The sequence below is a fragment of the Alligator sinensis genome, unplaced genomic scaffold (genome assembly GCF_000455745.1).
Source record: "Alligator sinensis unplaced genomic scaffold, ASM45574v1 scaffold60_1, whole genome shotgun sequence".
Lineage (NCBI taxonomy): Eukaryota > Metazoa > Chordata > Crocodylia > Alligatoridae > Alligator > Alligator sinensis.
In genome coordinates this window covers 2,772,893-2,797,655 of record NW_005841858.1, presented here as the reverse complement: position 1 = coordinate 2,797,655, position 24,763 = coordinate 2,772,893, and the positions used below count along the sequence as shown (strand labels likewise).

Here is a 24,763-nt window from a genome sequence, read left to right as displayed (position 1 = left end):
GGAGGGGGTGGGGCGTTCCCCGCCACTGATGTACCCCAGGGAAGGCATGGATGGTCACATGCCCCCTGGATTTGTGCACAGGGTGAGGGCAGGCTGCCACTATGGGTTGGGGCCAAGAGCAGTGCTGGGCTCTTCCTGGGGGGAGGTGGGGCTGGGCTGGGCTGGGCTGGGCTGGGGCTGCGCTCGGTCCAAGCGGTGATAGCACTGTGAGGGGGGCTATGGTGTGGGCTGCAAGCACCCCAACATTTTCTGTAGACCTCTCTGAACCCTCCCTCCCAGTGCCACTGCTACTGCTGCTTCCTGTCCCGCACACAGCCCTAGCCCAACCCCAACTAGGAAGAGCCCAGTGCCACCCACAGCCCCAGCTCATCCTCACCCCCACTCCCTCCCTCACTACAGGGGCCTTGATCTGCTCCCCCCCCACGCCTCTTCCCTCCCCCCACCCCTTTCCCCCCAGAGGTTTACCAGCCAGACACTGCTCTCCAAGCTGCCAGGCTTGCATATCAGCAACTAGATCGGTATCGGCCAATATAGCTCATTAATAATCGATCATCGGTATCGGCCCAAAAAATCTTTATCGGTGCACCCCTAACTTTTACTTTAGCAAATGTTTTTCATGAAAGTCTAATGGTAATGCAGCCACTTATATAATTCAATTCCTTTTAAGGAATAATATCTCAGAGGCTTGATTCATATCTACTTGAATATACATATTTTATAAGATTAATTTAACATCCATATTATCTCAGATAAAATATTGTCATGCTGGGGGTTGGATGAAACCTTTCTGATGCGAATGGGTTTAATAGTGCTCTTCATTCATGGTAAGTGCAGGAATCAGTTAAGCAATCAGAACTCTTTGGGAGGTGATATCTTTTATTAGAACAGGGGTGGGCAAAATACAGCCTGTGGGCTGGATCTGGCCCATGAGACCCCTATAATATTTAGAAAATATTTATCTGCATCTGGCTGCCTGTCAAACATGAAAGGAGCCAAGGGCTGAACTGAAATATATAACCCAAAAGAGTTAAACCCTTCTGAAGTTTAATTTTGAAAATGTTAATAGGTGAGAAAAGAGGTAGGTAAGAAAATGATACGTATACAAATAAGAAAAAGTAACTGTTAGACTGAGAACAATTCATAGAACTGGGTTCTTTTCCAGAGATCAGAGAAGCACGTGGGACACTAAAAGGATGGTGCATACAATGTAAAGATATTTTTGTTGTTAGGAAAACGTTTCCTGGACCACTTACTTTAAGGTGACTGTTAAGGGGCAATGCAGGATGTGTGAATCAAACACAAGGGAGAAGGTTCTAAACTCTTCCTTTGGTACAAATCCAGAATAACTTTAGTGACTTCAAAAGAATCATATGGGATTTCTCCTCTATACAGAGGATCAGTTTCTCTTCTAAAATCGTAAGAAGTACATGCTAATATAAACTTGGCTTAGCCTACCAAAACCCTACCCTTCACCTTTCTTACTAAGGAGTCAGCCCACTGGTGACATTTACACAAGAAGTTTTGCTGAAGTCAATGAGTCTACTAGCATGGCCACTTGCTCACCTATATAAGGATTTTGCCCTTAAGCTTCTAAATGCATGCCTCTCCAGATCCCTACCTGAACTTACTTGGGGTTGAGTAAAAGTGGTTTCCATAGGGCAGCTTATTCCCTTCATTTTTCATAGAGCACCAGGAATAGGCATCATGGATAATCATTATAACTAGCAGGGAATGAAGACAGAACCTCTGCCCACACACAGGGCAAGGCAACAAAATGAAAGAAGCACACACTTTTTTACTAACTCCTGCTTTCATAGTGTTCCAGTGAATAGATTCTCTTTCTAATACTAAATCTCTTGTGAACCTACTGCCTCCCAAATACCAAGCCCAGGGTGACTAGAAAGGATCTTTTTCTATTTTTCTTGTCTTTTTTATGGAATCATAATATAGCTTGTTGCATCAAGATAGTTTCAAAAGATCACTGAAGAAACTTTAAAGCAGATGCAAATACTGCTCCTTCCTCAGTTCACATATATAACCATGAAGAAAAGTCTCATTTTCCTACATACCAATTTCTCAGCCACACCTATAGCAACTTCCCTTCTCAAGTCATCTCTCATTAATAATTATTATCATATTCTGCAGACCAGTGTTAATGTTAATGTTTAATACTATAAATGGGATGTAAAGCAAGAGCATCTGAAGTCAGATCAGATGCTGTATCTCTGGCCAGCAGTTAGAATCCTACACAGCTAAATCTGTGCCTAATTTCTGTGGTCCAGATCGACTTGAAAAAATTGTAGTGGCTGTTAAAAGTGCAGTGGCATGGCTGTCTACTGCCACACATGCTGACTGGTCAGAGCAATGAAAGTAAGGGCACCTCCCCATCTCACAGAAAGTTGCAGTAATATGAGGCCTTTGCTGCCCCAGGCCAAAGGGAATACAGATGGGGTCTCTATCAAATGCCACTGTACATTTTTACAGGTCCCTCTGATTAGAAAATTAGCCAGTAGATTTTAGTCACTTTGAAATTTGTGCATATTTTATTGACCCTCTTTAACCACAAAATGGCTGAACAAGAGATGGCTGAAATTTAAAACAAACTAACAAATAAACTCACTTCTTTGGCTAACAGAACAATAATAAATTACAGGTCAAGATGATAATTTTTCAAAAAGTCCTGTGATCCAGGGAAAACAGAGTTTTAGAGTCGAAATTATTTTTCACCTTAATTATAGCAGCAGATGTTGAGTGATTACTAGAATATAAAACTTGTTGTACAGCATTTGTTTTTGATTGAGCAATAATAAATAACAGAACTATATGTTGAAAACCCTGCTTATGGAAATTAAAATTATCTTCAAAAGACTTGCACAAATAACTGCAAACAATAAACAAAGCAGTAGTCTTACTTTTAGAGCATTGAAAATATTTACGTACTAAAAAAAAGTAACGATATTTTCAAAATAACTGCTAAAAATAAAAACAAAAATATCATGGGCCCAACTCTGGATTAATTTACAACAGTTTTTGGCTTGAGCAAGTCCACTGAAGATTGGAGTTGTTCTTGACTTCTACTGATCTAAGTGGGTGCATCTACACGTGCAATTAACATGAAGCAATAAGCTCCAGTGCATATTGTGCTGTAATTTATTGCTCTTGAGCACAGCGTTTACATGTGTTCCCAGGACCACTGCACGTTGAGCAGGGTCAAAGCAGCCTTGGCTGGCAGAGGGCCTAGAGGGTCAGCCTGCCAATCTGGGGCTGCTCCGACCTGGCTCAATGTGCTGCAGAGGGGCTGGCTGGGGCACGAGGATGCTTCAGTGCAGGGCTAGCTGGCAGACAGCCCCCATGTGCATTGCTGCACAGTAAACAATGACACTGCTGGATAGTATTTGTATTTACAAGTATTAACCTATGGTGGCATTTATTAGTTTACTCTGACCTAGTAGGGCTGTGTGTGTACGCACAGACTTAACTGCAGAACTAATGAAGCAGCTTCACAGTAAACGTCTTGTGTAGACATGCCCAAATTGTACCTTCAAATTGTAATTATTTTAAGACTATACTTTTGTTTTTTTGTTTAATGAAAATAATATCTGCAATGTTTTCTGTTTCAAAGATAACACATGCTTATCAGGTAATATAATCACGATGGCATTATGGCCCCAAACAATTGATAACTCCTAGACAGACAGATCCTTTAGGGAGGCCAGTGTGATGGTGGTAGGGCAAAACGTTCAAACAAACAGCCCTTCTATATTTGAAACTCTTACTAGAAAGCAACACTAAAGATTTTGTCTGACTTCAGGGAATGCTAATATTCCTGATAAATTTGCTAATTTTTCTTAGTGATTTTTTAAAATCCTGCTTCACTTCAAATCAACTACCTGCTCAGATTCCATGTTAGTTGCTTATTTTTACTTGTGCAGAAAGTGAATCCTAGTGTTTAGTTTGAATCCAATATGCTGAGTTTCATTTATGTTTTCCCCAGAGAATGCCTGCTATTTCACTTTCCAATTATAAGCACTTTTAAAAAATAAACCTGACAAGGGCAAAATAACCAAATGATATGTCAAGCAGAATAGCAGACAACTAAATCAGAGCTGGTCATAGTGACCTTTCTGTTGCAAATATGGTATTGCTGAGATGTTAGCGATTCCACACAATCATACTAACTGCTGAGATAACTTCAAGTGAGCCCATTACATGAACTTGGTAAGAAATTCCTCTTTTCTGTAAACACATTTAAGGAAAATAAGAAAATGGAGAAGATGGAACATAACAGTACACAAGACCTCTAAATGAAAGAGAAATTTGGCCTAACACTGTAAATGTTCATCTCCTTAACAACACTAATTAGTTCATTCCCTAAACAGCCTGGTGGGTACATAAAAAATAGTTTATTTTTGTGAGGAAAGCAGAGTATGGCAGAAGTCAAGGATCCCCATGATTTATAAATCCTTATATTGGAAAGTCACTACAAAGTTATTAGCATGGGTATAACTTCTTATTTTATTAAAACCATTTTAAAGCTTTTGTTTCAAACACCTTTCAATTGCACTGTATTGTGACAAATGGGAACCAAGGTCAACAGATCCTGATTTGTTTCCTAAGAAAGAAAGCAATCTATAGTTAATTCTCTTTCCACTGAGCACCAAGACCAGAGTGACCTGGCAAAAGAAACACTCAGAGTCAGCTTTCTGAAAGACTGGACAGAGAGAGAGAGAATTGGGGAAGAAGGCTAATATAAAGCATTCTCTCTAGCACCAATTAACATTTGGTGTTAAAACAGACCTTATGATGAGAGGCTAAGAGCCATGGGACTCTTCAGCCTGGAAAAGCACAGGCTCAGGGGTGATCTGGTGGCCATCTATAAGATTGTCAGGGATGCTCACCAGGATCTGGGGGAACGTTTGTTCACCAGAGCGCCCCAAGGGATGTCAAGGTCGAACGGTCACAAACTCCGCCATGACCGTTTCCGGCTGGACATAAGAAACAACTTCTTTACTGTCCGAGCCCCCAAGGTTTGGAATAGACTGCCACCGTAGGTGGTTCAAGCACCTACTCTGAATGCCTTCAAGAGACATTTGGATGTTTATCTTGCTGGGATCCTATGACTCCAGCTGACTTCCTGCCCGTCAGGCAGGGGGCTGGACTCAATGATCTTCCAGGTCCCTTCCAGCCCTAGTGTCTATGAAATTTATGAAACATGTTTATACTTTATGACTTTCTGCAGTGGTTAATGTACCTAGTAGGTAACATGGAAATCTGGTCACTCAGCCTTGGAAGACATAAGCATTCAATAATCATTCTTCAAGGTTCAATACTTTCTAGCTAAGACAATCTATTATTTAATAACATTGTTCAGAGAAGATGGAAAGGATTCAGAGAAGAGCTAAAAGAATAATTCAGGATTTGGAAAACAGTTCCAGTCTTACAGTTAAAGACACAAGAATCTCAATCTTCTTAGTTTAACAGAGAGTTGAATTGTAGTTCATAAATATCTGTATGTGGAACAGAAAATTGATATTAGAAGGCAGACAGTTGTGTAGCAAGATCCAGTGCCTGAAAATTCTTCTTCACCATATTTGCATTAGGATTAAGTGCAAATTTTGCAGGAGGGGTATATAATCACTAGAACAGTTTATCAAGAGTTTCAGAAACTCCATCACCAGAAATTTTTATATCAAAATCGGATGTTTTTTTAAAAGATATGCTCTACTCCAAAGAGGAATTAATTTGGGGAAGCCCTATGGCCTCTGTGATTCAAGAGGTCAAATCTGATCATTGCAATGGTCACTCTTAGCTCTACAATATATGAATGTTTCTTTGATCTGGCCTGCCTGGAGTTAAGCTAGATTTCTATCTAGGAGGACAGGAAGATGACTTCTTGATGCAGGATAGACTGCAGAATTGTCTATCCTTCCGTTCGGTAAAGTGAGCCTCTCTGGTGGTGCTGTCTGTCTTTACAAACAGATGGACACCTTAGAGATGGTCCTGAAGATAAAGAACTAATTGTTGCACTCACACTTACAAAAAATTAAGACTTTGACTTTCTTCTTGTACAGACCCTGTACAGACCCCTGTGCTTTGCAGCCCTGCAGGCTTCCAACAATAGGAGCATAGTGCTCTCCCTTTAGTCACTGGCAAAATGAAGACCAGGACTCCTATGTCAATAATGCTACCGACTTCAAATGAAAACCAGGGAAGAATTCCATATTTGTAAAAGTAAAACTGAAGTTTGGTAAAATTTAAATTGAAAGGAAAATTTTTGTAGAGACTATCTTATTCTATTCTCAAATGATGCCATGCACTTCTGAAAATACCATTCACAGAAAAAAAGCAACTAAAATATGCCATATAGCAAAACTGGCAATGTAACTTGTATTAGCCTGTTATTTTTAATTTGCTTAAGAAGAGCAAGTTACAAATTTCAACTCAAAGTGAAATGTGCAAATGCATTTGAGAAAGTGGTAGTGGTATTTTCATTTTTTTCTTTTTTCTTTAGATGGATTATTCTCTTGATAAAATGCATTGAAAAATATAACTTGTGAAAGTTATCTTTAAAAAACTTTTGAAAATTATAGAAATGCTATGAGAAAAGTTTTCCATGCTTAATTTCTAGGGACTTTTTTAAACATAAAATGATCTAACTGCCTCATGACTGTCATAATTTGTGTTTGTTTATTGAAAGTTAGAGGGCATACAATCCTTCTGGGGGAAAAAATGAAAGTCAGATAACTAGTTTGCTGGTCATACTGACCTCTAAAAAGAGAGTCAGAGATTAGGAAAAATAATAAGCATTTTATGCACACTACTTATAAATTGCAACAGTATGAAAAAACCCTCCAATTATATACTAGGTACCTTGATTCCAAATGGAACAAACGTAATTTCTCCCACTTATTCATTCCTCAAATCAGCAAAAAAAATAATACTTAGACTGATATTTAGATCAGCTCAACTTGTATACACTTCTAGCAGAACACCAATCTACCATAACAGCCATCTTTCTGGTTTATATTTAGGAGATTTTAATGTTACCAGCCAAACAAAAATATTAAAAACCAAAACAAAACTTTTTTTTCCATTCCCTCCCTTTGAGTGGGGAATGGAGAATTTACTCTAAATTAATTAACCAGTTTCCTATGAGAAAATATACATTGATATTCCTGGGTCCATGACTGACTGCTGTGTGATCTTGAGCAATCACTTAACTCTCTCTGTGACTGTTTCCACTTCCATCTTTTGTTTGCCTTATCTACTTGGACTATGATGTCTCTGGATCAAGAACTGACTGCTCCTCTATATTTGACAAAGCCTACTAAACTAGAAATTGAATCTTAATTAGGACCTCTTGGTATTCTGTAGTACAAACCAAAAATAATAAAAAAAATTAAAGCCATCCAGCAATGAGAAATCATAGACAGAACGCAGGATTAAAATGAATCATAAGAATAATGGTTTGTTGCAGGCTAACCTAAAAGGACATAACGGAGTTCTAAGAGGCCTAGCACAAGGTCTGTACATTATTCAAAATAGGGTTTAACTGAGCCCCAAATAATGCATAGTCCTTCTACTGGCCCTTTTGACTTGGTTGAATTTACCCCTTGATCCCCCACAATACACAATTGATAATTGTTTTTAAAAGAATCCAATCTTATTCCATTATAAGAATATGGATCCTGTGTCAGAGGACTTTTAATCCCCATTTAATAATGTTATATTATTATATTATATTATATAATTATATATAATTATATATAATAATAATGCTTTTTGACTGTCATCTATATTGTTTGACTCTGGTCATTTGACTCCTTAAAATTTCTGTTACTACACTGCTTATCAGGTCTTTTTCTTAGTGTTAGTTCATTCCCCATTTTGTTCAATATCCCACCTCTGCCTTCTGTCCTAGCCAAGTTACCAATGAAGCCCAACAAACTGTTTTGTTTTTAATTTTCCATTAATATTCAAATTATTGCTTGTTAAATACTTTTCTAATACTAGACTCTTTGGAACACTTACATGCTACAAAATGGACTTGGTAACTTCAGAATTTTGGCCCTTTACCTCTTATTTTTAATGAGAAAAGCAATGCCATTATATAAGATAAAAATAGAAGAAAATCAATCAAAACGTAATTAAAAATATATTTTTAGTGCAGATCACTGAATGCCAAAAAGTGTCCTGTAGCACTGGTCATTTTAAAGAGTCCACAGTTGTTCCTATGGAACAAACTGTATACATGTGGAACACATTATAAAGGACACAAGGTAAGAAACACTTAAGTTTCAGAGGGCTTTTATGCATTGTATACAGCAAAAGTTTGATCAAGATTAAAAAAGAAGCATGTTTACTTGAACCCAAAGAAAGAGTTATACAGATTTCAAAGAAACATAAAAGAATAAACATGAATTCAAAATAGGAATTTTGAAGAAAGCATATTTGATGCATCTTAAATTGGGATACTGTTTACAATATTATTTATATTATTCATTGGGGTGATTGTTCATGTTTGTAAAAATAATAATCCAATATTGCTTTTAGATTACTTCCTAAATGGTTATAATTCTTATGAATGCTTTCTGAATGCTGTACTATCTGCACTTTTTCAACTATCTGAAGCTCTACATTTCTAACCTGTTCTATATAGATGACTCATTTTCCTTTTTCTTATTCTTCCATCTCTTTTTGGTTTGTGCACCTCCTACATATATACTGTACATATGTACAATTGTGAAGTAAGAAGATACAAGCAGCAGCTTGAAAGATCAGTATCTTGAATAAGCAGTACTGCAATATAATTGTCTATTAATAATAGTTTACTAACAGTAGTAGATATTAACCTCTCATAATTTCTTTGCTAGAGGTATGCTGTACTGCATCTTAAATTCAGGGCTTTAAGGTAATCCTAAAACAGTCCACTGAGTACAAGGTCATGTAAGAACTATACCCACTCCAATTTTAACCATAACTAACAGGTCAAAAACCTTTCTTTTGAAGAATGTATATCTCATTCATCCTCTTGAACTCCAAGCATTTTTCAAAAATATGCAAAGATAACATACCTTTTATTTCTCTTATTTCCAGCATGATGTGCTGACTTGAAAAAGACCTCAACATGTCATCATCATCATCGGAAGTTTATGAAGAAGAAAAATGGCTCTACATTGTGGATTTGATACCCAGAAGCCAAATGGGCTGAGACAGTTTTGTCACTTTCTACCAAGAATACCTCTTAGAACTCAAGAAAGTAATTACTATTGTAAATCATCTTCTCAGAGAGGAAGAAAGTCTCTGAGATGGTCTACTTTGAGAAATCTGAATCTAGAACCAACTTAATCTTAAAACCATTAAGTTGGTTCTATTCAATGGAAAACTAATGGAAGTTTCAAAGCTCAAGGGTTATGTTCCTGCATTTGTATTGTGGAATAAGGAGACTGCTTTATTCTGATTAAATAAAGCTTTTACAGGGTTCCCCCATTCATGATTATGTAATGGTGCACAGTAATAGTAAAGCCTGGAAATTATCAGCACATGGATCACTACAGGCAAATTACAATCTGTTAGGAATGGTGAAACCCTTGAATGCAGTAATGTAAATGAGGGGTGATGCCTGGGGCAGAAGCTCTGGGTACCACGTTTGTTGGGGGTGGTACAAAAACTGTCCCCATGATTGCAACATTGCAGCCATTGCAGCCATCGCTGCCTTGTACATTGTGGCTGCCCCAGGTGTGGAGCTGTCCTGCTACACCTCTGTTTGAATGGAAGGACACATTTTCAATATGTCTTCTATCTAGGTGTCCAGTAGCCATGATCTTAATGAATATGAAACAAATAACATTAATATTCCTATTACGAGGAATAGGAAATAAAGTGATGTTTAAACCTTTAAATTTTCTTTTTTTCCAGTAATATGGCCTTTTTCTCCATTTTATTTGGATTTCATGTCTTTCCCCAGAAAGCTACAAAATGATAATATCTGCTTTCCTTACAAAGATACACATAGCAGGTATCATCTACTTACTTTTATTAGTTCAGGCCTTCACAGAAACTCTGCCAAAAGTTTTACACAAATGTTAGATAAAAAGGGGGGACAAAGTGCCTTATGAGGTTTCTGTGTGTGTCCATTACAGCCCTTGGAGTGGCTTGAGAAGAAAGACTTGAAATACATTACAGCATTTCTTTGCACTTACTTGCAATTTTTAAGATGAATTAGTGGTATCCAATGATTGACACATTAAAATGCTTTTCAGGTAAAACATTTGGCTGGTAGTGTTTATCATGAATGCCCTTAATCTGTTATCTGATGATAAGCCTGCTGGAAAATGTTAAATGTATTTTGTTGACTTACTGTTATACTTTGCTACCTAGATATAAGGAAGTGACTCTCTAAGCAAGAGGGTGCATAGTATGTGCTAAACTGTCTAAAGAGAGGAATCCTGGCAACAGTTAAGCATGAAGAGAAGCTTGCAGTGGTTTTGATGTTCATTTTAAGCTCTTTTTTATGAATAAACACTAAGAAAAGGGATGTATTAACTCCATATCTAAGGCGGCTGTGTTTGAAGGAGGGCAGAAAAATGACTAGCTGACACCCACAATCTTCTGTATTTGTGGGTATTTTGTTTGCTCACATTGAGATCTCTGAAGCATTCTTGCAGTCATGGATTTTTAATTATAGTGCAAATCTGTGAATCATGCATAGGTAACAAAATACAGCCCTAACTACTATGAGATGACAAGGAAGTAAAAGATCTCTGTGCCCAACTGTTTTCCAATCATACCTTAAATACTACCAATGGTGTGGGCTTTGGGATGAAATTCATTCAAGATCATTAGCAATAAGAACCACTGGTTTAGATCTTAAATCACATACTGCGCAGTTTGCTCTGTAATTTAGATGAGTCAAAACAGCATCCAGAATAGCACAACCTAAACAAGTTCTGAATATACCAGTCTTAAACCAGATTTGTGAACATAATGTAGACTTTCCTTTAAAAAGGATGGTGCCTTAATAGGTATTAAAACAGAAAACTAATTAGCAATAATTTATTTTTAGTAAGATAATGTCTGGGCAAAGTTTAGACAATGTTAATTATAAAGACGTTACTATCACTTTTTATATTTTTGAAGACCACCAACATTCCACGGGCAAATTCCAGAATAGATAAAAGTTTATGACCCTAAGCTAAGTTTATCACCCTAAGGCTAGGGACAGAAGTTGCACAAAACTGGTTTAAGAAATCAGAAATCAATTTAAACCTCTAAGGCTAAGTACAGACAATCAAAAAGTCTGAGGCTGAATCGATTCAGTCTTTGTAGGTTAGTCTAAAATGCAGAGATTAAACTGAGAAGCAAGTGAACAGACATTCGTCTTTGATTCCAGAAATGCAGCCACATGCCTGCAGTAGCTCAGGCCAGAAGTCGGGGGATGGTAGAGCATGCCCCCCAGCCTGCCAGCTGCTGCCAAAGGGAAGGGACTGAAGTTCCAAGGCTTTTGCCCCTCCCTGCTAGAGCTGAGGGGGTGTGGCCAGGCTCCAGCCCCAGGCTAGCATAGTGAGGTCAGGGGGAGGAGCACTTTAAATGCCCCATCATGGCCTGCATGAGACTCGAGCCCAGGTCCCAAAGCATCAGCTGTCAAGGCACTAACTGCCTCCTACCTTGCACAATCCCCCACCTCTGTTCTCCCCACTTCTCCCCCAAGCGAATGACTGCTGCTAGCCACTGCAATGCTAAATCTTGCACCCAAACTCTCCAGCGACCTTTCAGCTGAAGGGAGAAGTGTGAGGAAGGTCATTTTCAGTCTGTCCCCAGGTGCCCTGAATCAGCCGGGCTCAGCCTCTGTCCCATCAACGCCACTTTATCAGCCTTGCCTAGGCCTAGAAAGGCTTGAGGCTGGCAAAGATGAGAGGAGAGTGGTGTGCAGATCTCCTGCAGGGGTAGCTGGCAAAGCCTGGGCTGGAAACTTCCCTGCGAAGTGGGCAGGCAGCTGCTCAAACCCACTTCACTTACTACTTTGAAGTGATGCATTGGGTTGGAGGTGGGGAGCAGAAAGGAGGCAGGGGGAAGCAGACTGTGGGGAATGCTCAGCCTGCGTCTGATTTATTAGGCAGAGGAGATGGGGGGGAGATGTGTGTGGTGGGGGGTGTGTGTGCATGTGGGGGATGTGTGGGTGTATGTGTTTGTTTGTGTGTGTGTGTATGTGCATGTGGGGGGAGGGTGTGTGTGCATCTGTCAGTGAGTCTGGAGGGGGGGGTGTGTATGCATGCATGTGTCCAAGTGTGGGTCTGGAGGGATGTGTGTGTGTGTGTGTGTGTGTCTGTGTGGGGGTCTGGGGGGTGTGCATGTGTGTCCACACATGTCTGTGTGTGAGAGTGTGTGTACATAGGCATGGGCACCATACCTGCTTCCTGAGCACCTTGAAGGCGGTGCTGATGGTGTGCATGCAGGTGTGCTCCCAGGCCAGCAACCACCAGGTCTGTTACAAGACTCAAGCAGGGTACAGGGGTGGGGAACAGCCTGGGAGGGCTGTTCCCCCCCAGGCAAACCCTGGCTGACAGCCTTACGGCTCCAGGGGAAAAGCCAGGGCCGCCTGCTTGTCCAGCCGGGAGGGGGAGGGGTATATGTGTGTGCCTGGCTGGGAACAGGAAAGGTAGCAGTGACCCGAGAGTGGCAGAGAGTGGGAGTGAGCCCCATGCCCAGCCAGCAGCATGAAGAACCCACAGCTGGAGGGGAAGGTGGCATGGGACAGCCTGTGCATGAAGCCGCTTCGCAGCATCAGGAGGCTGAAGAGAAAGAGCAAGGTGCACGCCCCCAAGGCACCTGTCCCGGGGGCTCTGGTGCGCGTGGGAGGTGGCTGGCCAGGCAGTGGTGCAGAGGTGACACCTCTGCAGCTGCAGGCAGGTACATTGGCAGCCGGATTGGCTATGCAGGACAAGTCCTTCATGCCCATGGCTGCCCAGGCCGGCTCAGAGGGCACAGGCATGAAGCCTGCCAGGAGAGCAAGGGGTGTGGCCATGTCCCGTCCCAGTGCCAGCGCACTGAGCCGAGGAGGGGGGTTTAAAACCCCTCCCTGGACCCAGACCCCAGATGGGGTTTGCTGGGTGGGACAGTCCCTCCCAGGCTTTCTCCCTACCCTGTGATCCGCCCCATGCTCCTACCCGCTCCAGAGGGGAAAAGTCTGGCAGGGACTGCCTCCCCACCCCCAGGCAGACCCGGCTGCATCCCCAGGGAGCAGAGTAGTGGGGCCAACCCTGCTGGGACAGATGTTTCATAAACCAGTTTGACTTAAATCAGTTAAGTCTGATACTTTCAACCAGGTTTATCTTAAACCAATTTCAGCCATTTTGAAACTGGATTATGTTCACCGAACTTCTGTTCTGTTACAGTTTTAAACCAGTTTCTGAGCACTTAAACCAGTTTGTGTGTAACTACTGTCCCTAGCCTAACAGAAGAGCAGTTAAGTTCACATAAACTGCTTTCAAAATGGCTGAAACCAATTTAAGATAAACCTGGATGGATGTAGTATCAGATTTAACTGATTTATGTCAAACCAGTTTATGGAACTTCGGTCTCAGCTCCCCTCCCAATTCAAGATAACTCATAGTCCTCCAGCATCCCAGGATCCCAGCCTTGGGCTGGGCTGTGGTGTCTGCTCTGGTATTGCAGGGCTGGCTCCGTCCCCCTTCTTTCACAGAGTTGAGGCAGTAAAACCTCTGCTCCCTAGCCTCTGCCTATGCCTGTTAGCCTGGTGTCAGAGGAACAGATCCCAGGACCCCTAGCCTGGGTCTGCAAAGCACAAGAGAAACTACCTCTGTGGGGCTTACTGCCCCACCCCACAGACCTTCAAGCCAGGCTGGGATCCTTTGGTCCTGCCCCTCACCAGCTACGCATGTGTCCAAGGGGCTGGGGAGCAGAGAACACCCCCCCAACCCAGCATTGTCCCCCTAACTGGGGTCTGTAAGGCATGGGGAGAGGAAAGCCCCTTTCCCCTGGGCTTTTTGCCCCACTGCAGCCTAGTGAGCTGGCTGGGATCCCTTGGCCCCACTGCTCTGCTTTCACAGAGCTGAGGCAGTAAAGCCTCTGCTTCCTAGCCTCTGCCTGTGCCTGGCAGCCCAGCACAAAGCCAAGCCCTACATGAGCATACTGAGGGGCGGGAGGGGGAAAATCCTCTGTCTGCACCAAGATAAGCACTCAGGGGACCCTGCCAGAGACAGGGAGACTGTCTCTGAGGCTGGGGGATCTGGTCAGCCCAGGCTGGAGGGACTGTTTGCCCCTGGGGGGTAGGGATAGCAAGGGGCTGTGGGCGTGTGCTGGTCAGCCAATCAAGGATGAGCCCTGCTTGGCTGCATTCAGGTATCTCTGGCCAGCAGACTGGACAACATGCTCTAGCATTCCCTGGTTACTGGTATGAACTACTGCAGGGGTCGGGCTGCCTTTCCAGTTTCAAAAGCGAACATCAGTTCACTTATTATTATTTCAATTACGCAGTTTAGAGAAACCTGCAGTGATTGAATCGATTCAGCCTGGGGCTTTTGACTGTCTGTACTTAGCCTGATACACAGACCCATGCTGGCCCAGTCTAGTTTTCCTCACAACTCTTGCAGATGGTCACAGCCAATCCAGTCTGACCTCAGACTGTGGCTCAGAACAAGGGCAGCTCTTTTCATTCTAATCTTGTAGCCCTCTCTGACAGGGCAGTGATCTGTAGGTATGTCACGCTTGACAGGTGTGCAGACACTCTTGGCATCTTGGAAAGCATGTGCCAGATGGATGTACAACTGAAGAAAAGTTGTGCTGTAGTGCAGTCAAGCCCAAAAGGGTTCCTTTATCTGACCTACCTAAAAAGTGGACATTTGCCACTGCCAGCTCTTCCTCTGTTTGCACCTGTGAGGTGTTTGTCCGGAAAAAACTGCTCATAGTCGAGGCTTCCTGAACTGCCAGGTGGAGGAGTGCCTGCCAGTGACAGCCAGGTGGGGGAGTGCCTGCAATATGAAGGAAGAGGACAGGGACTCCCAGGAAGGTGGAAGCTAGAAGCAAGCAACATCCCCACCTACAGTGGTCTGGCTGAAGAACAAATATGGAGCTCTAGCAGCAAAGGAGTACATTCTGTCAGCAGAAGTCAGGCTAGGTCTCCCCAAGGTTGTAAGGACAGAGACCACTGCTACTAAGAAGCGACAGATGGTGGTAGTTGGAGACTTTTTTTCTGCAGGGAATAGACACATCCATCTGCCAACCTGACGTGTTGCCTCAGAAAGCATGCTGCTTGCCCAGATCTGAGATAGCACAGAAGGATTACTAAGATTTATCCAGTCCTCTGACTACCATCCCATGCTGCTCATCCACGTGGGCACCAATGATACTGCCAGGGGGAGCCAGAGCAAATCAAAAGTGACTACAGAGCTCTGGGTGCAAGGGTGAAGTGGACAGGAGCTCAGATGGTGTTCTCCTCAATTCTTCCAGTGAAAAGGGAGGGCCCACATAGGAGTGGACACACCATGAAGATCTATGAATGTCTGTGCAGATAGTGTCGCCAGCAGGGCTTTGGCTTCTTTGACCATGGGATGTTGTTCCAAGAAGAAGGATTGCTAGGAAGAGATGGGATCCACCTGATGAAGAGAGGGAAGAGCATCTTTGCAGACAGGCTCCCTAACCCAGTGAGGAGGGCTTTAAACCAGGTTCGCCAGGGGATGGAGACCAAAGCCCTGAAGTAAGTTGGTAAGCGGGTGATCTGAAGGAAGCACAAACAGGAGGGGGTGACAGGAGAGGCCTTCTCATTCTTTTTGAGAAAGTAGGGCAATCATCTAGTTACCTCAGATGTCTATATATGAACGCATAGAGCCTAGGAAACAAGCAGGAAAAACTGGAAGTCCTGGCACAGTCATGGAACTGTGATGCAATAGGAGTAACAAAGACTTGGTTTGATAGCTCACATGACCGGAGCACTGTCATGGATGGGTACAAACTGTTCAAGAAGGACAGGCAGGGGAGAAGAGGAGGACTTGCTCTTTATGTAAAAGAGCTGTATGATTGCTCAGAGGTACAGTATGAAACTGGAGGCAGGCCTGTTGAAAGTCTCTGGGTTAGGGTCAAAGAGGAGAGCAACAAGGGTGATGTCATGGTGGGTGTCTACTATAGACCACCAGGACAGGAGGATGAGGTGGATAACGCTTTCTTTAAACAGCTAGCAGAAATTTCCAGATCACAGGCCCTGGTTCTCATGGGGGACTTCAATTACCCTGACATCAGCTGGGGGAGGAGGCAATCCAGCAGTGCACAGGCAATCCAGGAAGTTTTTGGAGAGCGTTGGGGACAGCTTCCTGTTGCAAGTGCTGGAGAGGTCTTCTTGACCTGCTGCTCACAAAGGAAAAGATTGGTGAGGAATATAGAAGTGGATGGCAACTTGGGCAGCAGCAACTATGAGATGATTGAATTCAGTACCCTAAGGGAAGGAAGGAAGGAAAGCAGCAGAGTCTGCTGCTGGACCCTGGACTTCAGAAAAGCAGACTTTGACTCACTCAAGGAACTGATGGACAGGATCCCCTAGGAGGCCAATCTGAGGGGGAAAAGGAGTCCAGGAGAGTTAGTTGTACTTTAAGAACCTTACTACAGGCACTGGAATGAACCATCTCAATGCAAAGAAAGACGAGCAAGTATGATACAGATGATACAGAAAATGCTGAAGTACTCAGTACCTTCTTACCTCAGTTTTCACAGGACTTCACAAGACTACAGTGGCGAAAGAAAAGGTTAGGGACTATTTAGAAAAGCTGAAAGTGTACAAGCCATGGGGCTGGATGTGAAGCACCTGAGGGTACTGAGGCAGTTGGCTGATGAGATTGCAGAGCTGCTAGCCCTTATCTTTGAAAACTTGTGGTGATCAGGGGAAGTCCTGGACAACTGGAAATGGGAAAATATAGTGCCCATCTTTAAGAAAGGGAAGAAGAAGGATCCAGGAAACTACAGACTTGTCACTTAATTCCTTGGAAATATCATGGAGCAGGTCCTCAAGGAGTCCATTTATAAGCATTTGAAGGGGAAGATGGCGATTAGAAACAGTCAGCACAAATTCACCAAGGGCAAGACATGACTGACTAACCTAATTGCCTTCTATGATGTGATGTACTGGCTCTATGGATGTAGGAGGAGCAGTGGATGCAATATACCTTGACTTTTGATATGGTCTCCCACAACATCCTTGCAGGCAAGCTCAGGAAGTGAGTTGGATGAATGGACTGTAAGGTGGATAGAAAACTGGCTGGATGGTCAGGCTCAAAGGGTAGTAATCAATGGCTCTATGTCTATTTGGCAGCTGGTATCAAGTGGAGTACCCCAAGGGTTGGTCCTGGAGCCAGTTTTGTTCAATATCTTCACCAGCAGGGATCCAGGTTTTCCATTTGCTGTGAAAGTACAGATTTTCTCCTTTAAAGGGCAAAAATGTGGGAAACTGACAGAGTTCCAGCCTGCAAAGAGCTGCTTGGGGATCAGGGGAGTGAATGCAGGAGGTGCCATGTGCTTGTCTGCACACACACACATGCACGTGGCCAGCAATACAGCCAGACAGAGAGTATTTCCCCCAGCTGCCTGCAGGTAAGTCTATGTGGGGAGGGGGCACAGACTGAGGCAGTCACAGTGAGAAACGGAGTGGAGCAGCGTTGGTGGCTGGGGCTAGGGCTAGAGGTGCTGTCCAGCTGGGGCAGTGCATGGGGCCTGGATGGGAATGAGTGGCCATGGGCCCCGCTCAGGGAGTGGGATGGAGCCACGGGTGGTTCATCTGAGAGGCAGTGTTGGGGGCAGTTGTGCACACTCCCAAGGAGAGGGGCATGGAGGGGGCACGTGCCCCCCCTCCCCAATTTGTGCATGGGGCAGGGGATGGTGCTGGCTTATATATAAATAAGAACAGAGAGCGAGAGTGGCATTTCATTTTAATTGCAGAAAAACATGAATATTGGGGGTTTTAATCAGAGGATTTGGGATTTTTATAAGAGAATTTGTAATTTTTAAACAGAAAACCAGGACCCCTGTCATTAACATCCCTGTGAATGAATGGCTTGCTCTTTGTTTTTGGTGAAATTTAACTGTAACTGCTTACTGTAGGATTTTATAAACTCATTTGCCTCTGGTTGATACCTATTCATGTACCATATCATATCTAGTTGTTTAGTCTAGCTTTATTTTAAATTTCAATTTAATTAGTAATTTCTATTTTACTGACTAGGGATTGCTATTTTTAGCATTTCATTTCTTGACAAATAGAGAACTAGATGAATAATCATCATATATTAGCTGAAGCCTCATATCACGCCAGCTTCCACCTTGTGGCAGTTAAAAACACACAGCAAGGTGAAAGGCATACAGACACTGTGTGTTGATCTCTCTCAGCTATTGTGAAACCCAGCATTTGAGGACGGAATATATAAATATTTAAGGGGTTGAGGGAAGGAGGGGAGAAGGCTCTTTTGCAAAACATTGAGGATTCCCCTCATTTTCCTCAGTGTAATTTTTTGATCCTTCATGCCCCATGAGTTTAGATCCTTTGAGATGTGCAAAAAGAAAACATTTAATACAGGGTGCTTGACCAGATTCTGAGGCCAAAGTGACAGAGGCTGGGACTGTGAAAATCATCCTGATTTTACACAGACAAGTACATAATACTTTTACTGTAATTCTCTACACATAAGACTGTAGGTAGAAGAAATACAAATCCTCCAGCTTGAGCAGAATTGGAAGTCACTGTGAACACATCCATCCACTGGCTCCAAATCTGCTTCTGTTGTCAACTGAAGGGTTTGGTCCTTATATTCAAAGTCACTCATGGACCAAGACCTGGCTACATCAGTGTCTGCATGAGAGGAAAAACCACAAGGGACAGAGGTAAAGGGTTCTTTAGGATCTCAGCTGCAGAGGCAGCCTGCAGAAGTTGGGCTTGCCTAAAGCCATGCTATTTTTCAAGCATCTTGCAAAGACAATTTTTTAATTGAAACTTTCTCAAAAAAACTGAAGAAAGGTGGAAAGAGTAGCTTAGGTCCCCAAGCAAAACTTATATAACTCAGGAAAGAGAAAGCAGAATCATTCTTGAAATCTGGACCTCCCAATGCAGATTTTATTTATCTATCCAGCATTTAGGTACTAAAGTAACAAATCCTGTAGAGAGAGGTGGTTAGCCACGTTAGTTGAAGTCAAGCAGAAAACAGGGAGAGATGGCACCTTAGATACTAATTCATTCAGAAAGGCATAAGCTTTCGTGGTGACATCCTACTTCATCAGATGACCATGCCCTCAGCTGAGTGGGCTCCCAGCTGTGGGAGTTTGCTTGTTGCCGGTGCAGGGGGGGCCTGGGATCAGGCTCCCCCTGCACCGGCAATAAGGCACGATGAGATCTGATTCACAATCCCACAATCGTGCTTCCTGCCATGCATGTGTGGTATGGCAAGAAACACAATTGTGTGGGTGGCACATTAGATCCTATTGTGCCTTTACCTCCAAGTGTAGAGGGGTCCGAGGGCCTTTTAGTGCTACTTCAGTAGAAATACTAATGTTATAGACTGGAAGTAAAATGATTGATTTTGCTTTTACTGCACTTAGTTTTTTTGCTTAAGATGCAAAAAATCCTCTCTCTTACCTAATGTTTCCTTTCGTAATTCATTCTCTCGCTGGAGTGAGTGCTGAAGCTGCTGAGTTTTCAGTTCAACTTCATCAAACACCAACTTCAGCTGTTTCACCTCTTCTTGGAGGGACACATTATTCTTTTGGGATTCTGCCAACCTTTTATTCAATATGGATATCTCTGAGGAGAAAATCATATAAAACATTGGTCCATTTATAATCTTAAAACATAAGGATACTGTCAATACCCTAATGCCTGTGTTCTATTAAGGCCTCAAGACTTCTAGGAATCTAAATTCTATGTTATAATAATAGAAACATAGGGCTGGAAGGGTCCTTTGAAGGTCATCTAGTTTAGTCCCTTGCTTGAGACAGGATAAGAAAAGCACTGCTTCTTTCCGCTAGGATCAGAAAAAAAGTGAAAGATATGGCCAGTAAAATTCATTTTCACTCGGATAACTTGCACTGGCAGAGGCAGATCGTGATGAATATCAGCCAATGAACACTACAAGCCTTTCAAAATTTATTTTAGATCTGATACAAATCCTTTAACAGGATCTGAAGTATGCACAGCCAGTGGGACTCCATCTAGCATAATGGTCTGCTCATAAGCCCCTTGAGGCACTGGAGATCCATAAGTATAAAAAAAATAACCATATTAAATGTAACGTGCTTATGTTCATGAATTCAATACGGTTTGTGATTAAAAAATAAACATTACATTAACTTAATTTTTTATTAAGTTAATGTAATAAGTGCCTTATTGCCTAGTAGGGGGTACTCCTGCGCTGAGCCACCCACCTCACTGCGCCTGACCACCTTCCAGGCTCTGAGTGCTTCCCTGGAGGCGCCTCACGTCTGGCCAACCCCCTTCCTGGAGCACACCCACTAGCCTGGGGGTAGTGCTGCCACCACCCAGTGTCTGGCCTGATCTTGGCATTGTGCCCTCTGGGAAGCACAGGCCTAGGAGCCCTTGAGGGTACTCAACTCACTTCAAAAACTTGGGGTCCTTCCCTCAGTCTGAAGTACAAATAGTGGTCTCCCTAGCCCAGCCGAACCAAGGGGACCCCAAGGCATTATCTAGACCAACTCCCAATAAGTCTCCCATGCTAGGTACAAAGGAGAACTTTATTGGTTACAAGGAGTAGGTTTGGAATAGGGTACAGAGTAGAGCAATATCAGAGAAATCCCATAGAGCAAACAGGGTGGCTGGGTAGCCTTTGGTCACACATCTGAGTTATTGCAAGCTATATATCTAGTTAGATCTCAGGTAGCTTACTCACGAGTATCATCCAGAGGCAGGTGGAGATTCCCTCTGGAGGCAGGCAGTTCATTGATCATGAGTTTCAAGAGAAAAAGCAGGTTTCAGATGATCTAGCTCTTCTCTCTCTGAGTTTTCATCACGGCTACTGCCTCTCCTCCTGGGCAGTCCTTAACTTTTATAGACCTTATGACCTCATTTACCTGGTCCAATGGAGGCCAGCACCTGTTGGCTGCCAGCCAACCAATTTGAAATGCATCGCTGGTTACTGGGCAGGGTCTTTAGCCCCCTCCCAGCCAGGTTGGCATTGCTTAGAACAATAGGGAGCATATGTGATGCCAGCCATGTAGGCAGAGGGAGCAGGCTCCCCCCACCTCCCTCAGGAATGTATCCAACTTAGGCTACCTAAAGAGATGGGATGTCTGCCCTCTGCAGGGCCCATGTTAACCAGATTGTCACAGAACAGGGTTTTTGGGGAGAGATAGAGGTGGCATTCTGCCACAACCCATACCTTTGTTTTAAGATGTTTTTTCTTTGTGTATATACATATAAGGATACTATTGCACATTACTTCTTGCCTCCTAGTACATGGTGCTATATGATTCATGCTACTTAGTGTGTACGATAGAATGACAAGAGAGTGAAACAGGGCAAATTAAGATATCTCCAACTGTTAGAGTCCCAGCTGAAGTATTCATATTGCCTATACTTGAACATGGTTGAACTGTCCAAATACCATATTTATTCAAATATAAGATTCACTCTCCCTCCCCCCCCCCGGCATGGAAAAAAGCCCCATGCCTTATATTTGCATACCAGCAACCCCACCCCACTTAAATACACTGGCTATTGTTAAACTGCTGCTAGAATCAGCATGTGCTTAGTCATGGACGCTAACTATGAAGTTAACTGAATGCAGCCCATGAGGAACATGGCCATAAAACACATGGCCCATACTGGGAAAACAGGCTGATGGAAACTTTATTTTGTTTCCCTTTAAAAATTGGGCACTTGTTTCCTCAGGAGGGAACAAGCACTGGGCCTGGAGGTACTACAATACCAGGTCAGTGCTCAGAGAGGCTGAAGCTCAAAAATGTTGAGGGGAACCTACCAGAAACCTAATTTAGTACAGCCCATCTGAATAAGATATAGTGCCCGCTTTGCTCAGCCTCCCTCAACGCCAACTTTTTCAAGTCACGATGAAGCACTACATAAAATACATTTCAACTTCCTCTTCACTGCCACAGCTGAGCAGAGTCTTTCTTTCCCATTTCCAATGATTCCTATTTCTTCACCAGCCTTAAATGTCTGGCAAACATCACCAAACTTCTATGTAGCTGAGAGGCTCTGCTGCCCCCTCTCTCAGCCTGTTGAATGTGATTAGTGTGGTCCCACCCTCTCTGGGGTGGCGACAGATCATGCAGCCCTGTTCCTCACCTGTGTATGAAGTTTGGAGGGTCCCAGGACTTGTGAAAAGAGCAACCAGTTTTAGTTGTGAGTGAGGGCCTAGTTAGCATATGGATCTTTTGTAGGGGTATCTGGAATGCACACACATACTGAGCAGTGCTGAGCTGTGGGGTCACCATGGCTTGACATGTTGTTGACTCTGCTAAGGCCCAATCCAATGAACTATGTAAGTTATGAACCTTTTGGCTCTGAACTATCATGCACAGTTTGTACTATGTATAAATAGGTATAGAAGTGGTGCTCAGAAGTGCATTTATGGAATACCTGTGCTGAAATTTGCAGCAGTCAGTGTTGGGGCCAGAGTTAGACTGCCAGCAGTCTCCTGTTCCCTCTGCAGTTTCTGCCCTCCCCACTTGCTGTCACATGCAGCTCACTTCCACATTGTGCTTGTGGAGGGAACAGAGCCTGGGCAGGGTCTGACAGTAAGGGGTGGCAGGAAAGCTGTAGGGGGGAGAAGTTGGGGTGGGAGGTAGAGGGCAAGAGGGCTAGATGATGCCCCCCACTCTCCCGCCAGCCATTTTCCCAGCTATAGTGTGGGAAGGGGATGAATTCAAGACATTCCAATAATTAGATTCTACACCTGGAAAAATATAACAAATTTATACATTTTCCATATATAGAATCTAATTTTTGGGGAGTTGTCTTATATTTGTTATCTTGTATTGCAGTAAATATGGTAGGTGACCCTGAACAATTTTCAGCAAAAATAACAGCTGCCAATTTCACACTTAAACATGCTATTAGAGTTTCTTTTAGCAATACTGGGTGAAGGCTCTAAAAGCCTTTTCTTAAATGCCAAGCATTTTATAAGTTGTGATAAAGTGGTGTTATAATGGGTTTAATTAGTTAAAAAATATGGATATTGCATTCATCTTGCTTCTGTGCAAGATATTTGTTAGAAGAATTCCTTATAAATACACTGTATGGTGTTTAAAAGTAAACAATTTAATTAAAATGGGCATTTTAAAGTTTTTATTTGTACCCATTATGTTGCTGCAAAGTGCAATATTTTGTGACAAGGGAAGAATAGACTTAATTATCATCAAAAGAACCTGACTAGTTAATGCTAAAACAAAATATTTAAATATTAAACAGTTATATTCTTCATCTAATTGCTAATAATATTCAGGATATTTTAAATGGTTCTACTTTTAGAGAACTTTTTTAAAAACTCCACTTTTAGAAGGCAAAAATTATGTTGGTGTTTCTCAGAGTAATGGCAAACTCAGAAATGTCAATTATCAGTCAAGACAAACAAAACTCTTGGGTTAGAGGTGATATCTTTTATTAGACCAACTACATAGTAGCAAAAAAAATATCTTTATTTGCAAGCTTTCGGGTCCAAACACCCTTCCTTCAGGCTGAGGAGAATTCAAGGACTGTAAAAGTTCTCCCAGGTAAAAAAGAAACTGCATTTTACACAGGGGATGTAGAGGGTGGAAGTTTTTCCCCTGGGTTACTCCGAGTCCTTTTGTGAGAGCGCTGCTCTTTGATATGTTGATTAGGCAAGGCTTCATCCCTGGAGGTGTCTGGTGTAGGTCGGGGAAGTGAAAAATTCCTCTTTCTTGGTTAGTAATGAAGTTTACATTTCCAAGCGGCTAACGTATTTTAGCCGTTTGGAAATGTAAAGTTCACTGCTAACCAAGAAAGAGGAATTTTTCACCTCCCAGACTGACATCCACGGATGAAGCCTGCCTAATCAACATATCAAAGAACAACTCTCTCCCAAAAGGACTTGAGTAAGCCAGGGGAAAAAAACTTCCACCCTCAACCTCCCTTGTGCAAAATGAAGTTTTTTTTCTACCTGGGAGAACTTTTCCAATCCTTGAATTCTCCTCAGCCTGAAGAAAGGTGTTTGGACCTGAAAGCTTGCAAAGAAAGACATTTTTGTGGCTACTATTTAGTTGGTCTAATAAAAGATGTCGCCTCTAACCCAAGAGTTTTGTTTGTCTATATTTCTTAGACCAACACAGCTACAGCTTATATCCCTGAAGATTCATTCAAAACAATCACAGAATATTCTCACTACAGATATGCAAAATGCCAGACTGCTGCACAGACTGAAAGTTTTCTTTTTAGCAGTACTATAAAATAGCTTTAAGGGTTTTTTAAAGTTTTTAAATGATTAAATACTCTATTGATTACTCTATCAACAGAACAAGTATAGAAGACAGCAGTAATACAAACTGTTCCACTCCATCATCCTGCCAATAGGTCTCTACTCTGTCTATAGAAACCAGGCCACATTTGGCTTGTAGCACTCAAGCAACTCCTAGTTTATTATGTTTTGGCATCTGGGGATAATTCAGCTTCCATGACAACTTAACCCTTCTTCTCTGAGTTATAGACAAGCATTGCCTACGATTGCAGGGAACGAGGATTAGAGACCGTGATATGAACATCTGTCTCAACTCATTTCACATA

General features: G+C 42.6%; 1 protein-coding gene across 2 annotated transcripts in view; it reads right to left on the bottom strand.

The window, feature by feature from the left end:
* Positions 1–24,763, bottom strand: part of LEKR1 (leucine, glutamate and lysine rich 1) — a 152,293-nt gene that overhangs the window by 48,275 nt on the left and 79,255 nt on the right. For both annotated transcript variants that reach the window (XM_006016465.3, XM_025214914.1), the window contains one exon: positions 19,628–19,792. In XM_006016465.3, the coding sequence (XP_006016527.1) occupies positions 19,628–19,792 (165 nt within the window). The remainder of the gene's footprint in view (positions 1–19,627; positions 19,793–24,763) is intronic.